The following is a 17,741-nucleotide window of genomic DNA, read 5'->3' on the forward strand; positions in this document are numbered from 1 at the left end:
CACTAAATGAAATTATTACCCTCTTGTGTTGCCGTCTCGAAAATATCCAACATAAGAAACATAACATGTTTTATTCTCGCCATAGGCGCGCATTACACATTCTCTCCCCTGTGACATGCTGTTTATAACATACTCTGTTAATGATCTCCACACAAACATAAGGAATCATGTCATCGGTACATGGCTCTCGACATTTTAATATTTTATAGTAGCGCCGTGCACATGCTTTCAGTGACACTTCAATGCAATAATAACAGTTATCCTTACAAAATCGCTGACAGGAAATACTGTCTCTTTGAACATATACCAACGAAGACTATCGTGTATGTAATTTGGAATGCGATTGCATTGTGAATGTCCATAATTAACCTTGATGATTATATCTGAAATACATTTAAATCATTCAAATAGTTTACATTAATGATAAGATACATTCCATTAATTCCTTCTATTGCAATATTACATGTATCTACGTGACCGCTGAGAAAAATCTTGAACAGTTACACGGCACACAATGTAAACAGTCATCAATGCTTGAGTTCTAATAATTCTAATTGTTTGAAAATGAAATAGTGAACTATTCTCGATCACCAGAGCTACTGACGGCTTCAACGTTATCAACAACGGTTTGACTTTGTTCATCACTGACGTGGACGACGAGAACCCTGTCATCTCAGCTGGTGACACCGCCGTACAGGAGGAGCTGCCAATAGGGACGAAGGTTTATGCGATGTTTGCTGTCTCCGATGTGGACACATTCCAGACGTTCACGTACGATATAACAGGTATGGGTACAACCTGATGCATGATGGCATAGATATGTGTCATTGCTGATGTTTTAAGCAAATAGTTAAATGTGATAGATTCTACGTTACTTGGAAATATTTTCAATTCATTATTCAGTTTCAAATTAATGGTGCAATATGCTGTCAGTCAGTCACTCAATAACTCCGTCGATGTATACAGGTGCCGACAGTGCATTTTTCACAGTCGATGCTGATGGTGTGCTGAAGGTGGCACAGAGACTAGACAGAGAGGTGAAGGACACTGTGTCGGTGACTGTCACGGTATCTGACTCTGCCTCCCACGACGCCTCGACCGACCTCACACTCACCGTCACGGATATCAACGACAATGTTCCAATATGTGACCAGAATATATATTTCATCACCATAGCAGAGGGCACTTTCGATGGTAAGAGCGCTTTGAGATAAGCTCGTCACAGCCTTCTAACACTCAAGTAAGTGATGCACAAGTGTGGGTGTGGCCTACTAACCAAATCGCCAAATCTGTAAAATATTCAAAACTATCCAGAAGTGAAATAAGAAATGTTTGATTGATACGTTTTAATCTCCTGTTTTATATGTGAATGATTACGTGAATGCAAGTTGTTTAACGCCACAGCCAGCAATATTCTGATACCATAAACCAAGACACCTAGCCTCACGACCTGTCCAATGTATTACTAGTGGCTTCTTGTTAGTGATTGGACTTAATGTACCCAGGGCTCCCACGCATGTATTTAATGGTTAAAATATACATAATCAAACACATGTATTAAATATTATCAATATCTTATGCATTTGTATTTTGCGCCACAAAATATGTCATGCCACATTTTGTATATCTTCTTCAGAAAACATTAAACTGATGGAAGCAATCAACTGCAATGACAAAGACGATGGCAGTTTCAGCAACATGGTCGCAACAATCGTCTCCGGGGACACCGATAACATATTCTACTTCACGGGCTTCGAAATGTTTGGATCACCAAAACAGGTGGACTATGAGTCTCTAGTGGGCAGCAACTACAGCTACTACCTGACTGTACACGTCACTGACCAACCCAGCTCAGGGCCGGTCATGACAGGAACGGTCAATGTCGTTGTTCAGGTACAGCATATGTAGGAGGGGGTCATGATCTAGATCCTTGTTCAGGTACAACATATGTAGGAGGGGGTCATGATCTAGACTGTTGTTCAGGTATAGCAGGTGTAGGAGGGGGTCATGATCTAGATCCTTGTTCAGGTACAACATATGTAGGAGGGGGTCATGATCTAGACTGTTGTTCAGGTACAGCAGATGTAGGAGGGGGTCATGATCTAGATCCTTGTTCAGGTACAACATATGTAGGAGGGGGTCATGATCTAGACCGTTGTTCAGGTATAGCAGATGTAGGAGGGGGTCATGATCTAGATCCTTGTTCAGGTACAGCATATGTAGGAGGGGGTCATGATCTAGACCGTTGTTCAGGTACAACATATGTAGGAGGGGGTCATGATCTAGACCGTTGTTCAGGTACAGCATATGTAGGAGGGGGTCGTGACCTAGACCGTTGTTCAGGTACAGCATATGTAGGAGGGGGTCATGATCTAGATCCTTGTTCAGGTACAACATATGTAGGAGGGGGTCATGATCTAGATCCTTGTTCAGGTACAACATATGTAGGAGGGGGTCATGATCTAGACTGTTGTTCAGGTACAGCAGATGTAGGAGGGGGTCATGATCTAGATCCTTGTTCAGGTACAGCATATGTAGGAGGGGGTCATGATCTAGACTGTTGTTCAGGTACAGCAGATGTAGGAGGGGGTCATGATCGAGACCATTGTTCAGGTATAGCATATGTAGGAGGGGGTCATGACCTAGACCGTTGTTCAGGTACAGCATATGTAGGAGGGGGTCATGATCTAGATCCTTGTTCAGGTACAACATATGTAGGAGGGGGTCATGATCTAGATCCTTGTTCAGGTACAACATATGTAGGAGGGGGTCATGATCTAGACTGTTGTTCAGGTACAGCAGATGTAGGAGGGGGTCATGATCTAGATCCTTGTTCAGGTACAGCATATGTAGGAGGGGGTCATGATCTAGACCGTTGTTCAGGTACAGCAGATGTAGGAGGGGGTCATGATCTAGATCCTTGTTCAGGTACAACATATGTAGGAGGGGGTCATGATCTAGACTGTTGTTCAGGTACAGCAGATGTAGGAGGGGGTCATGATCTAGATCCTTGTTCAGGAACAGCATATGTAGGAGGGGGTCATGATCTAGACCGTTGTTCAGGTACAGCATATGTAGTAGGGGGTCATGATCTAGATCCTTGTTCAGGTACAACATATGTAGGAGGGGGTCATGATCTAGACTGTTGTTCAGGTACAGCAGATGTAGGAGGGGGTCATGATCTAGATCCTTGTTCAGGTACAGCATATGTAGGAGGGGGTCATGATCTAGACCAGTGTTCAGGTACAGCATATGAAGGAGGAGGTCATGATCTAGATCCTTGTTCAGGTACAGCATATGTAGGAGGGGGTCATGATCTAGACTGTTGTTCAGGTACAGCAGATGTAGGAGGGGGTCATGATCTAGATCCTTGTTCAGGTACAGCATATGTAGGAGGGGGTCATGATCTAGACCAGTGTTCAGGTATAGCATATGAAGGAGGAGGTCATGATCCAGATCCTTGTTCAGGTACAGCATATGTAGGAGGGGGTCATGATCGAGACCATTGTTCAGGTATAGCATATGTAGGAGGGGGTCATGATCTTGACCGTTGTTCAGGTACAGCATATGCAGGAGGGGGTCATGATCTAGACCGTTGTTCAGGTACAACATATGTAGGAGGGGGTCGTGATCTAGACCGTTGTTCAGGTACAACATATGTAGGAGGGGGTCATGATCTAGACCGTTGTTCAGGTATAGAAGGTGTAGGAGGGGGTCATGATCTAGATCCTTGTTCAGGTACAACATATGTAGGAGGGGGTCGTGATCTAGACCGTTGTTCAGGTACAGCATATGTAGGAGGGGGTCGTGATCTAGACCGTTGTTTAGGTACAGCATATGTAGGAGGGGTCGTAATCTAGATCCTTGTTCAAGGTAGTGATCTAGATCGTCAAGGATGAGTCCATGTACTTTTAACGGACAGGTAGTTGAGTAGAGGGGCGGGTTTGTTTTTCTCGTCCAGAGGATTAGTGAAAGGGGCATAATGACACTAAGTCATGTCGTCACATTGAAACAAGGACTCCATAGTAGTCGTTCTTCCCTGCACATGCTTTACATAGTCCTTGTAGAATCGTGATCGTCTTGTAATTTGATAAACATAAATAGTAGTGGTAGACTCAATCAAAGCAGCTATCCCCATCACTTCAGGTCTCGTCTGCCAATGAGCAAGACCCGGTGTGGAGCTCGCCCCCTGAAACAGCAGGGGCGTTTCCTGAAGAAACTATCGCTGAAGACACCCAACATGGCGCCGTCATTGTGACGTACACAGCTGCTGACGGTGACCATGGTGTAGACGGCACGCTGTCTTATGAGATAGTGTCAGTCACAGCCAGTAAGTTATATTCTCCTTTGGCGTATGATGTCGTTGAAGAAAACTTGTTATCCTTGGTATCATCTCGGATTCGTCAAATTTGTGATTACCTTTTGAGGAGGTGCGGGCTTACGAATCACAAAGAAATAGTGAAACACATTAAGCATTTCTGGAATATGTATGTTTCAAGGTGATGGCAGTGATGGAAGCGGCAAGTTCCTGGTGGATAGTATGAACGGGGAACTTAGAGCGTCGGACATTCTGGACACTGACACGGACACAGGGGGAGTCTCCCACTACGACATCGTGGTTAAGGCCGTGGACGGAGGCGTCACGCCAAAGAGTGTACAGGCCACACAGAGAATAACTCTAAGCAACGTGAACGACAATGCTCCTGCATTTGAAAACGCTCCACTTGAGGTGACAGTAGCTGAAGACGCTTCCGTTGGTGACGTTGTTATGCAGCTGACTGTTACAGACAGTGACGGCGACACACCAACATTGTCTACAACAGAAAGCACGATGTTTACGACAAGTGGATCGGATCTTGTGACAGCGGCAACTTTGGACTTCGAGACAGGGACCTGTTACAGTGTAGTTGTCAGGTAGAGTCATGTTTAGATTTTCACTGTTTGAGAAAATATACAGTTCAGAAAGATCTGTAAAAACAGAGCAATAACAGAGCCACTGTTATTTTCAGGTATAATTAAAAACTTCTACACAGTGTTAATGTCTTTCAATGTGTTTAACATTGACAAAATACATATATATGCATAACTGTCGGTGTGTAAATACGATGTGATTTTAAATCATAGACTTCTAACGTACAAAAGCTTCTTATTAAAATTGCTGAGTTGACTGAAAAGCCTCCAAGATGGCATTGACAGTAAAAAGTGTTATTTTTTAATCATTGTGAACGGTTTACTGTCATGTTGGCGCAATTGAACATTATTATGAACCGACGTTCTTTGAAATGAAACGCAGCTTCGGTATACGTACACTGGTATACACGTGTTTGATGCAGGTATAGTATTTGTTTCCTATATGAGTGAGTGAATATGGTTTTACGCCGCTTTTAGCAATATTCCAGCAATATCACGGCGGGGGACACCAGGAATGGGCTTCACACATTGTACCCATGTCGGGAATCGAACCCGGGTCTTCGGCGTGACGAGCGAACGCTTTAACCACTAGGCTACCCGACCGCCCCGTTTCCTATATGAAGACATCAATACAACCACTATGATACTAGATACATGGTATATAAGCCAGCTATACCAAATGTAGCAATTGTTGCTGTTTTCTTCGACTCTGACTTATTTTCACTGTCGACCAAAATTAAAACGATTTGCATTCAATTTGTCTACTGTGCTACCACTGTAAACGTGAACGGAAATTACAAATAGATTGGTAACCTGTTTAAGCTTCTTCTGAAAATGTGTTCCAGCAAAGATTATCACCAAAGGGCTACGTGAAATGTAACCAGATACTTAATGTCGCTATAATTATACACTTGCTCGTCTGGACCTACATTCTCAATTCATTGTCATCTGTTCTTTTGCTTGGACTAGTAAATGTGTATTGTGTTTAAAAGTTCCTCAGTAAAGGTTATCCGGTTACTATGTCCTCATGTACCACAGGGGTAACGGACATCATACGATCTGTGTTTACATAGTTTATAACGTCTTTCTTTAGTGCTACCGACGGCACTTTTACGACGTCCTTGTCCCTAACAGTGATGGTGACCAACGTCAACGACGAAGCACCAGTTATAGTTGTAAACACGAACTTTAAAATGTTTGAAGAGACGCCCGTTGACACTGTCCTCGCCGGATCCTTTGTCGTCAACGACGCGGACAAGGGAGACACATTCACCTATAGTCTAGCAGGTGCGTTCATGGGTACTGGCATCTACGAAATGTGCACTCACGTCTGAGAGCTGAGACATTGGACATTTTCTAGACAAGTCACTAAAAGTTACCTATGATAATGTCAATATTGTTGTGTTGTCTGTCTGTATGTTTGTAATGTCTGTCTCTCTTGTTAGAGGTGATCACCACATCAATAGTTCTGACTATATGTAATGGTCGCTTCATAGACAAAATAAGTTTACTGCCATGCCTGTTCAAAGCTGATACTGTTTGCAAGTTATGTATAGCTCGTATTTTAGTGGCATGAAATGTAATATTGACGTATGTCCTGAATAGAATGTGTTAGTATTTGAAATGGTTGGTTCTATTTGTGATATCCTACTGACATCCTACTGTCCTCTGAGACAGATTTTTATCTATTAATTGTTCTCGTTACTATATGGATCAGAGACCGCCGATGTGACGTTAATTTATTACTTACTCACTCATTCGCCTGTATGACTTAATTCAGTGTATATACAACTAAACCACAAACTGCCATACCTCATTAGAAGATCAGAGGGCATACTTTAACTGAGAGTAAAAAATAAAAGGTAGATTTGACACTGCACATGACCTCCGAAAATAGGAATGTCATGATACTGCAGTGTATATCTTCTACATCAACACATCCCTACACACACACACCTACTCACACCTTCATACACACCTGCTCACACCTACACACGCATCCACTCACCTGCTCATATCTTCACACGCACCTGCACTCACATCTTCACACACACACCTGCACTCACCTACCTACCTACACACACACCTGCTAAGACCTACACACACACCTGCGCCCACACACCTGCACTCAGCTGCCCATACCTACACACAAACCTGCACTCACACCTACACACATACCTGCACACACCTGCTCACACCTACACACATCTGCACATACCTGCTCACACCTACACACACACCTGCAGTTACCTGCTCATACCTACACACAAACCTGCACTAACACCTACACACACATCTGCACACACCTGCTCACACCTACACACAAACCTGTTCACACCTGCCCTCACGCCTACACACAAACCTGCTCACACCTGCACTCACCTGCTCACACCTACCCACAAACCTGCCCTCACGCCTACACACAAACCTGCTCACACCTACACACAAACCTGCACTCACCTTCTCACACCAACACACAAACCTGCACTCACACCTGGTCACACCTGCACACGCCTACACACATACACACCTGCACACACATACACACCTGCACACACATACACACATACACACCTACACACATACACACCTGCACTCACCTACACACACCTACACACATACACTCACCTGCACACACCTGCACACACCTACACACATACACTCACCTGCACACACACTTGACTCATGAGGATCGGATACAGTTTGATCTGACAGTAAGTATTGGGAACTATATCAATTCTGTGAACCTTTATAATATATGCAGTCCAAAAAGTACGGAATATTAAAACGAACAGTTTATTGCAGTAACAGGAAGGACTTGGTGTAACATGACAATCTATAGAACATGTTGGCGTTGTATTGTAAGGGTGCCCAAAGAATAATGAAGTCTACAGAGGCGTGTAGTTAAAACATGACCGTTGGATATGAATTGATCAATAATGGGCCATGCGACCACGACAGGTCAAACATTCGTTTGTAGCGTGTCACATGGTCCTAATGAATCTCCCGATGACAATTTGAGGGAGTCTTGTCCACTACCCTTGCAGCGCCTGGCCCAGTTGTAGCGGTGGCCTTTGACATAGGCGTACATTTTATCGATCATGTCCAAGGCGTCCTGTATGGGATAAAGGTCAGGATTCATTGCTTGTTATTGCATTCTGGCAATGCTGTGCTGCTAGAGGCAGTCAGTTACGATACGTGTAAGGTGGATACACAAAACGTGGGCCTGCAACGGCAACAACTTTTGGTGCCAGTATGTTGTCTGCGCAGTACTGTCCAGTGACCCTTTTAAAACATACCCGCAGTGACGTTCTGGCAGCCATAGTGATCCCACCTAATATCATTGGATCCCCACTTCTAATTCGGACATGTTGCCTAAGCTGACGTTCGCGTGACGTTCGTTAGAACGCCTCTAGACACGCTCACGCCTATCCTGAACGACCAGACTGAATATGGACTCATCTGAAAACATTTCACGAAACCATCGGCGACTCCCCCTGTGTCTAAGCACTATATAACAACACTGGCACTTGGATAAAATGTGTCGATTTGTTAACGGTGGTACAACACGTGGTTGCCGAACATGCAGATCAGTTGGATGCAGAATCCTCTTTTGAGCTCAGGTGGCCTGGCGCAAGTGAACAGCGATATGATTGGCTGTATGTGTTCGATTTCCTTTATACTTTCTTTCATTTTTATTCCAAAGTCTGCAAATTACTTTCAGGTAGCAGGTGTGCAGTGACTTTAGTTGCTCTGGGGACAAATAGCATTTTTCAATGTTCTAATGTCAAAACATAGTCAAATGTTTACAGCTCTGATTCTTACTTTAAGACCAAACTGAGATATACTAGTTGTTATACTGGCCATCGTTGATAGATTGTAATGTGGTATTATGTCATATCATATCATTGCATAACTTATTCTAGTCACGATAAGGCAGAAATACTGCCGATGTGAGTTTTAACTCACTCACTCTACTTCTTTTGGAGATATATGAATCCTAAACGGTAACAATTTCAAATAGTAATATTCTACCCATACAATCCATTACAATGACATACTTATGCCGTCTATATCGACTTCTCTGAGAGTGATTGTTGCGAGAGTGTTGTCAGCAATCCTTCTGCTATTCGTGGCTCATTTAACTGTTTGAGTGCCATACTTCTGCAGGAGCTGATGCGTCATATTTCACGACAACAGCATCTGGAGACTTGAAAATAGTAAATCGAATCAGCTTCAGTCTTCGAGACGTTGTCTTTGATGTGACCGTGACGGACGCCGCCGGACACAGTGCGACGGAGACGTTGAGCATCCCTGTGGAGGACATCAACGACAACTCTCCTCGATGTGAACACAATGTGTATGAGGTGGAGGTGAAGGAATTAGCGGGAGGTAGGTGAATGTTAGCTATGAATCAGATTGAAGTGACAATACCTGTATGTTCTAAATGGGCGCACCTAGCATTAATTGTTAAAATTCATGTAAAATGGTTTGCGATTTAAACTGTCCTTTTGATTAGAAAAAATAGTTGTACAATTAAGAATAGCCATATACAAATAGCTTAAAGTTTTCTGTGACTTACCATTTATACGCTGAATATAATTAATGCTCCAGGTTATGTCAAACTGAAGGACGCGATCACATGCACCGACAGTGATGGGGGAAACAACGCAGTTCTGCAGATCAATATCACCAGCGGTGATGACAGTGGAGTGTTTGCATTCAACGGCTTCGAGCTGTGGGGAACACCAGACAACATCGACTATGAAGCTCTTGCCGCCACTAACTATCGGTACTACCTGACCGTGGTGGTGCAGGACACACCGGACCACGGAGAGCCAAGAACAGACAATCTCGCATTTATTGTAACGGTAATGCGTGTCTTTAAGGGTTTCCAATGATATTGATAACCTGAATGTTCTTTCATTTTAACCAAATATAGGAATAATGAATATCAAATGAAAAGTAAAAGCAACACATAAGCTAGCAACCATTTGATTTTCATGGAGAGGGTATTTTTCCTCGCATTGCAAAAACAAAATCTACCATTTTCTTGCAGACAGTGGTATTTAAATATTGTGAAGTCAAAATTTTCGTTCAAAACTACTTTTATAAAGTGTGACCTGACCAAGACTGTTCAAGACGGGACGGCATTAGGAACGAGCGGATATTGGCACTTCACAACCAGATGCTTCGGGCGGGGGATTTCGTCTTCTTGGAGATGGAAAACTGTCATTTCAAACCGCAACCGACACAGAGAAGGCACAACCCAGGAAGCAAGCATATATATGTGATAAGCCAAGCTTGATCGGCGTAGATAAATTACACCAGGGGCTGCTTCCGATGGTTGGATGAATAAATGTATCTCACTGGACAACAATCACCTGCCCCAAAATAGGCAGCTCCAGCCAGAAAGGGCTGCCAGGCTTCGGGCTCTGACCAACCTGACCCGCAGACTGTAAACCGTGCACCAAATAAGACAGCAAAGCAGTAAACAACAAACTCAAGAAGCCAGCTTATAGGTTTGGGTGCTGGAATGCTTGCATCATGATGACTGAATTGTCGACGAAACTGTGGAAGATGAGTGATGTTCGCAAGACTACTGTCTTCAACAATCAACTCCGAAGACAGCAAATGTACATCGCCATCATACAGGAAACACGTCTGACAGTCACTGACACTCTGTGTGAGAGAGACTATATATACGTTATTCTGACCAAACCAGAATGCAAAGGGTCGGCTGTCAAAGAACTGCAACATGTACAAGAACAAGGGTGATAGAAGCGTTCGTAACAACTATCCCAAGATATCTTTGCTGAGCATCGCAGGAAATCTCTTTGCTTGTGGTGTGGTCCTGAACAGACTACAGAAACATGCTGACAGTGTGTATCCCGAATCGTAGTGTGGATTCAGGGCAGACCAACCCGACATCTTCGGAAGCAGCCATTCTATGTTGCATAGGAAAGATTTAGACCTTGTGAGCCAGATGGCTTCTCAGTAGGATCTGGTCACTCCACGCTGACATGAAAGGTTCTGTGCACTTGGACGGCACCTAATCTGACTTTTGTCATTTCTGCAGTGGAGTAAAGCAGAGCTGTGGACATGAAGGGCACTTCCTCTATCCTTTTTGAAATCTTCTTCGCAGTCATCTTGAAACACGCATTTGGACTGTCAACTGTCTACCTCTACACAAGATCGGATGGGAAGCTGTTCAATCCTGCTTGCCTGAAGACAAAAACAGAAACACATTTCCATTCATATACCAAATGAATAAACACCTGTTTATGTTTGAAGCAATAATTTAGCTCTACACAATTGTCAAATGGTCGCTCCCCAACCCAGCTGTTTTGTCATGCAAATACTGTGACCAATTAGCCACTGTGTGTTTCTCTATCCTCATTGACTCATAAACTAAGCGGCAAAAGAAAGTATAGGTTGGCAATGTGTAATTTTCCTAAAAACAGCGATAACTAGTGGGAAGTAGGTATTGGGAATATGAATGCCGAGGAACAGGTACAAAAAAAAACCTCACCCGAACGCGCCTCCTTTGACGGCGCTCTTGCGGTGACAAAAAATGTGAAACAGGTTTCCCGCCTATGGCATAAACTGCACGTATAGCTGTATAAATGCGTTCGTCTGCAGGGTATAACCACACGTGATGAAAGCACACAAAAGAAATTCCACGACTGTCCCAGGTGCAGAGCGAGAGAGCCATCGGTATGGCCGAAAAGGGGGCAACACAGGTCAAAATTGCCAGAAGGTTTGGTTGTACACCATTGACAGTAGCCAGGCTGATCCAACGGTACAGGCCTAGAACCGGACGACCCCGAGTGACAACACCACTGGAAGACGGTCAGATACGGCTCATTCACCTGCGAAACAGATTCGTAACGGCGACGGCGACGGCGACGGCAGCAACAGCGTTGGGACATCCCATTAGCCAACGTACAGTACTACGACGACTTCGTGCTGCTGGAATCCGAGCGTATCGTCCTTTCCGAGGAATGGTACTGACTGCTCAACATCGACGCCTGAGACTGCGATGGGCGAGGCAGGTTCGACGCGTGCAAGTGAGAAATTGGCGTCGAGTGCTGTTGACTGATGAAAGTCGGTTTAACTTGTTTCGAAATGACGACAGAGAACGAGTTTATCGAAGCAGAGTGGAACGTTTGGCTCCGGCGTGTATTCGAGAGGTCCATCCATTCGGTGGGGGAGGTGTCATGGTGTGGGGCGGTATTTGTGGAGATCAGAAGACTGATTTCGTGATTAGGCAGGGAAACCTGGACGCTGTGCAGTACAGGGACCAAATGTTGCAGCCAGTTGTGCTTCCGTTCTTACAAAACCAACAGCAGGGGACATTGCTTTAACACGACAATGCCAGGCCCCATATTGCAAGACTGACTCGGAACTTTCTAAACCAGCAGAACGTTGACGTTTTGCCCTGGCCTGCCCGCTCACCCGATATGAATCCTATTGAACATCTGTGGGACCATCTTGACAGACAGATTAGAGCACACCATCAGCCTCCCGTCCACAGACAAGAATTGCAGCAGGCCCTGAGAGACGAGTGGCAACGGATTCCAGTCCGAGGGATCAGAAGACTGACGTCATTCGATTAGGCGGCGTATCACAACATGCATTGATGCAGCTGGAGGTCATACACGCTATCGAAGGCAACTGTGTCGACAATGAACTTGTCGTGTGTGTGACAATTGTTTGGTAACATTTCAGACAACTTTTGAAAATGAAATTTCTTACCCCACCATTGTTTACCTTGAGCTTACATTACTTGTGATTGCACAATTTCATTCAAACTGTGGTTGATCAATCATTTGTTACCCCTCCCTAGATTATATAATAATTCATTACAAAACCTCTTCTTGTTATTATATTATTGATCATGGAACGCGACCTATATTTTCTTTTGCCGCCCAGTTTATTTGAACACAGACGACCACTTGTCATTCGGGTATATTCGACTCAATATATAGTTCGTACTTCATAGCAAACCACTTTGTAGTTAACGAAAATGTAGGTGATAAAATGACAAGTGAGAAGAAACATTAATGGCACAATACATGAAATGTTGTCATGTGGTGTGAAATGTGGATCCTATTTTCTAGGTAACGGGAGAAAATGAATTTACTCCCGTGTTTACCAGCCCATCGTCGTCAGGGGGTAACTTCGTGGACGTCACTATTGCCGAGGATACGAGCCCAGGCTCCATATTGGTCAGTCTGGTTGCCACGGACCAGGATCGCGGCGCAGATGGCAAGGTTCAGTATGAGATGGTCTCTATCACGACAGGTGAGGGTCGAGTCGAAAGGACAAGTACTGCACCCAACAATAAGCAATGTACTGAATCTTCCTCCGAAACTCCTGCTTCTGTTTTCCTTTTGTTCAAGTTGGCATTTCTTCATTTTCCAGACTCAGGCGGCGACGGCAGTGGTGTGTTCTTTGTTGACAGTATTAGCGGTAACGTGTACGTGGGGAAGCCTCTTGATTCAGACACTGGCACGGGAGGCGTAGCTTTCTACGAAATGGTTGTCAAAGCGGTGGACGGGGGTTCAACACCACTTGAAATCGAAGGAACAATGAAAGTTACCTTAACAAACGCAAATGACAACGCCCCTGTGATGACCGTGGTCCATGACGTGATGATGTCCGAATCAGCGGCCGTTGGCGATCTTGTGGTGGAGGTAACAATCACAGACGCTGACGGTGATACTCCAACGTTAACGCTAGGAGGAGACCACGCCGCCTCTTTCTCCGTAACCGGTAACGAGATCCTGTTGCAGAGTGCACTAGACTATGATGACAGATCCAAAGCTTGCCTGTCACTGCAAGTAACGTACGTATCAAAATGGTGCTGAGGTCGACATCATTTACACATCATACTATATGTTATGTCGGTATCTGTTTAAAGTCAAGCTTCAGACAACTATGGGAGCGTATTAGTACCACATTCTTAAACTATAAGATCATCTACGAAGATGATACTTTCATGTATGTCATCTACGTATATGTTATTATAATCGTGCATATCGTTACTCAGTTGCAACCCTAGTTGGATGTAGTTTATACAAAGACTTTTATTTTAAATAAAAGTAAGTTAATTCATTTAAATGTTTGGGAACATGTTGGTCGACTTTTTTCCTTGGGTATGTTCGGTATTTTCACAACACACTGAGGTAAGTTATATTGTCAAAATGTCAGAGCGCTAAAAACACAAAACAATTCATTTGACAAAACTGCAGAATTGTACCATAAGTGCTTCATATGAAGATGACGACTATTCGTTTGGTTTAGCTTTTATACACCCCTTCATGTTCACGTTTCAACCCTTTTACCTGATTTGAGTCAACAGATTCGAGTGATTTATTCCGACTTGAACGATGTTATGGCATAAATATATAATTTCGCTATAATTCTGCATAATGACCTTAAGTTGCGTCTGTCTTACTTACACGAAATGCATGTTCAGAGTGGCAAGTGCATTTCTGGCTCAGAATCAACAGAAACAACAAGAACGTGACGTCATCATAAATATTCAATTTCAAAAGAGTTAATTATTTTTTAACGAATTTTGAATAATTTGAAAAGCTTAGTCGACTTTGTAGTGTGGGGAAAATCACTTTATTAGGGTTATAAGAGGGTGCAGCGGGCCTCATCCTTCTCGCGGTCTGTCAGCCGCCCCACCCTCGCGTTGTGGTTCGCGCGTGTTAACATAAACAAATATTAATGGTTTTGAACTAACGTACATCCTTTAAAAGTCCATCATAAATGGATGGCCAAGGTTAGAAAATCAGGAAATATTAGAGTCGGTCAAATATCACATGACCAGTCCAGACTTGACCTGGTGCTAATTTCTGGTCAGTACTTTCGACACATTTAAATGAAGAATTTCTTTATTGAAGGTTCAGGTCCTACATCAATAAAGACGTGTCAAGGTTGAGAGTCAAACAAATCGGCCATTATGAGTGAAGTCGCGGTTATATAAAACTGGAGAAAATATTGTTACCAAAGTCGATATATCGACAGCAGAAAATACTATCTTATGTGTAGATAATAATATCATATAGGTAGATGTGAGTAGGATGATCTACGTAAATGAAAGCATCATCTACACAGATTAAAGTGTCATCTACGTAGATGATATTTATTTTACATTGTGGGGCTAATATGTGTCCATAGATAACGTCCCATCACTGTAAATCAAACTTCTTGTGCTATTGCAATGTGAATGATACTTGTCTTGTCCATGTTGGAGGGGACCAAGCTACAAGAATGTACGGCTGTACCTGACAGGACGTGTCAGTTGCCACATGTTCCATGGGTTCCAGTTCGATTCTGCAAGGTGAACTGATGTTTAGTAGCTCCATCGTGGCTCTCTGTGGTCTACAACCTCGCTGACAGACACCACATCTATTTTAGTGCTTCTGACGGCTTGCATGCGGTAACCGAGGCGTTGACTGTCACAGTCGAACCCGCCAACGACGTCAACCCAAGCATTTCTGTCAGCGCCGATCGCAGAATGTATGAAGGGCTGCCGATCGGGACGATTGTAGCGGGCATTTTTCAAGTCAGTGACATTGACGAAGGGGACACCTTAACATTTAGTTTAAGCGGCAAGTATACTCGCGTGTATATAACTGGTCGTGGGGGTGGTACAACGACGTACAAACAATATATTACAGGGCCAAGCATGTACAGTATCAATGTATGCTAATGACCTTATCATACAATTAGCGTCAAAGAGCGACGAGAGGTCCTCAAGGCTCAAAAAGAGAGCTTCAAGCCCTGATGATGTATTGGGACTATTTTTCTAAATGACTTTAAGTGGTTTTATAGTGTATGAGTGAGTGAGTTAAAATTTTAAGGCACGTCAGTTATATTTTCACTATATTGAGACTAGGTCAAGTTATGCATATCATAGTTCCTGAAACCCTGCCATCAAAGGAATGTAAACAGTATGGGGACATACAGTACCTTTGTTACCTGCGTGGCTCCCCAGCAGGATTTTATACCATCCATTCGGAAGTATGCTGCGATTAAAAATCGGTAGCCAAAAGATACTCGAGTCGATTGTGGAAGAAACGTTCTGTTTCCCGCATTTCAAGCAGATTAATAAGCCTATTAAGTTAGTTACAACTAATATGTGTGTAACATTTAGATTTCTTGCCTGTCTTGTAACTTCTATCTGAGTTTCTCCTAAATACGTTCGTGAAGAGTTTGTAGGCTTCTTGTCATCCAGGTCTGTGACTGTACGGCCACTAATTTGTGGTTTGAGTGGAGGAGGTTTGATTGACTCTATCATAAAAATGTCTCACTATGTGCCTTTTTTTTCTGTAAGCTGTAATGTGTGGGTCTTCGAACGCTTATTTAAAGGCATCTGACTCCTTGGGTATGTGCCAAGAGATTTTTATCATAGAACTTACCTTAGAGTGCAGTAGGGTTTTAATCTGTGGGATCCTACCAACGATCCACCGGCTGTAACACGTCATACTCGTCCACCATCCGTAACACGCCCCACCGGTCCACCGGCCCTATCTGTCTTGATACAGCATGTGTAGGCCCTTCCACCGGTCCACCAGCTGTAACACGCCCCACCGGTCCACCGGCCCTATCTGTCTTGATACAGCATGTGTAGGCCCTTCCACCGGTCCACCAGCTGTAACACGCCCTACCGGTCCACCGGCCCTATCTGTCTTGATACAGCATGTGTAGGCCCTTCCACCGGTCCACCAGCTGTAACACGCCCCACCGGTCCACCGGTCCTATGTATCTGAATACAGTACATGTAGGCCCTTCCACCAGTCCTCCTGCTGTAACAAGCCCCACCGGACTACCTGCTGTAGCACCCAGACAGTACACTGGCTGTAACATGCCCAACCGGTCCACCGGTCCTATGTATCTTAATACAGTACATGTAGGCCCTTCCACCAGTCCTCCTGCTGTAACACACCCCACCGGTCCATTGGCTGTAACACGCCCTACCGGACCACCTGCTGTAACACACCCAGACAGTACACTGGCTGCAACATGCCCCACCGGTCCTCCTGCTGTAACACGCCCAACCAGTACACTAGCTGTAACACGCCCCACCGGACCACCTGATGTAACACACCCAGACAGTACACTGGCTGTTACATGCCCTACCGGACCACCTGTTGTAACATGCCCCACCGGTCCACCTGCTGCAACACGCCCCACCAGTACACTGGCTGTAACATGCCCCACCGGTCCACCTGCTGTAAAACACCCAGACAGTACATTGGCTGTAACATGCCCCACTGGTCCACCTGCTGTAAAACACCCAGACTATACACTGGCTGTTACATGCCCCACTGGTCCACTTGCTGTAACACGCCCCATCGGTACACTGGCTGTAACACACCCAACCGGTCCACCTGCTGTAACATGCCCCACCGGTCCACCTGCTGTAACACACCCAGACAGTACACTGGCTGTAACATGCCCCACTGGTCCACCTGCTGTAACACGCCCCACCAGTACACTGGCTATAACATGCCCCACCGGTCCACCTGCTGTAAAACACCCAGACAGTACACTGGCTGTAACATGCCCCACTGGTCCACCTGCTGTAACACGCCCCATAAGTACACTGGCTGTAACACACCCAACCGGTCCACCTGCTGTAACACACCCCACCGGTACACTGGCTGTTTTTACACGCCCCTATGGTCCACTGGCTGTAACATGCCCCACCAGTACACTGGCTGTAACATGCCCCACCGGTCCACCTGCTGTAACACACCCAACCGGTCCACCTGCTGTAACACACCAAACCGGTCCACATGCTGTAACAC

General features: G+C 44.6%; 1 protein-coding gene across 3 annotated transcripts in view; it reads left to right on the plus strand.

Annotated features, from left to right (window-relative positions):
- LOC124110754 (protocadherin Fat 4-like) overlaps positions 1-17,741 on the plus strand; it is a 58,346-nt gene that overhangs the window by 15,657 nt on the left and 24,948 nt on the right. The window contains exons 6-16 of one of the 3 annotated variants that reach the window (XM_048386240.1): positions 595-785; positions 991-1,194; positions 1,637-1,893; positions 4,147-4,330; positions 4,500-4,914; positions 6,005-6,198; positions 9,082-9,303; positions 9,526-9,782; positions 13,035-13,218; positions 13,339-13,762; positions 15,346-15,539. In XM_048386240.1, the coding sequence (XP_048242197.1) occupies positions 595-785; positions 991-1,194; positions 1,637-1,893; positions 4,147-4,330; positions 4,500-4,914; positions 6,005-6,198; positions 9,082-9,303; positions 9,526-9,782; positions 13,035-13,218; positions 13,339-13,762; positions 15,346-15,539 (2,726 nt within the window). Of the gene's footprint in view, positions 1-594; positions 786-966; positions 1,195-1,636; positions 1,894-4,146; positions 4,331-4,499; positions 4,915-6,004; positions 6,199-9,081; positions 9,304-9,525; positions 9,783-13,034; positions 13,219-13,338; positions 13,763-15,345; positions 15,540-17,741 lie in introns of all 3 variants that reach the window. The other 2 variants (XM_046470138.2, XM_048386241.1) reach the window with 2 other exon arrangements.

This window comes from Haliotis rufescens, unplaced genomic scaffold, assembly GCF_023055435.1.
Source record: "Haliotis rufescens isolate VD_foot unplaced genomic scaffold, xgHalRufe1.0.p SCAF_6, whole genome shotgun sequence".
Taxonomy (NCBI): Eukaryota; Metazoa; Mollusca; class Gastropoda; order Lepetellida; family Haliotidae; genus Haliotis; species Haliotis rufescens.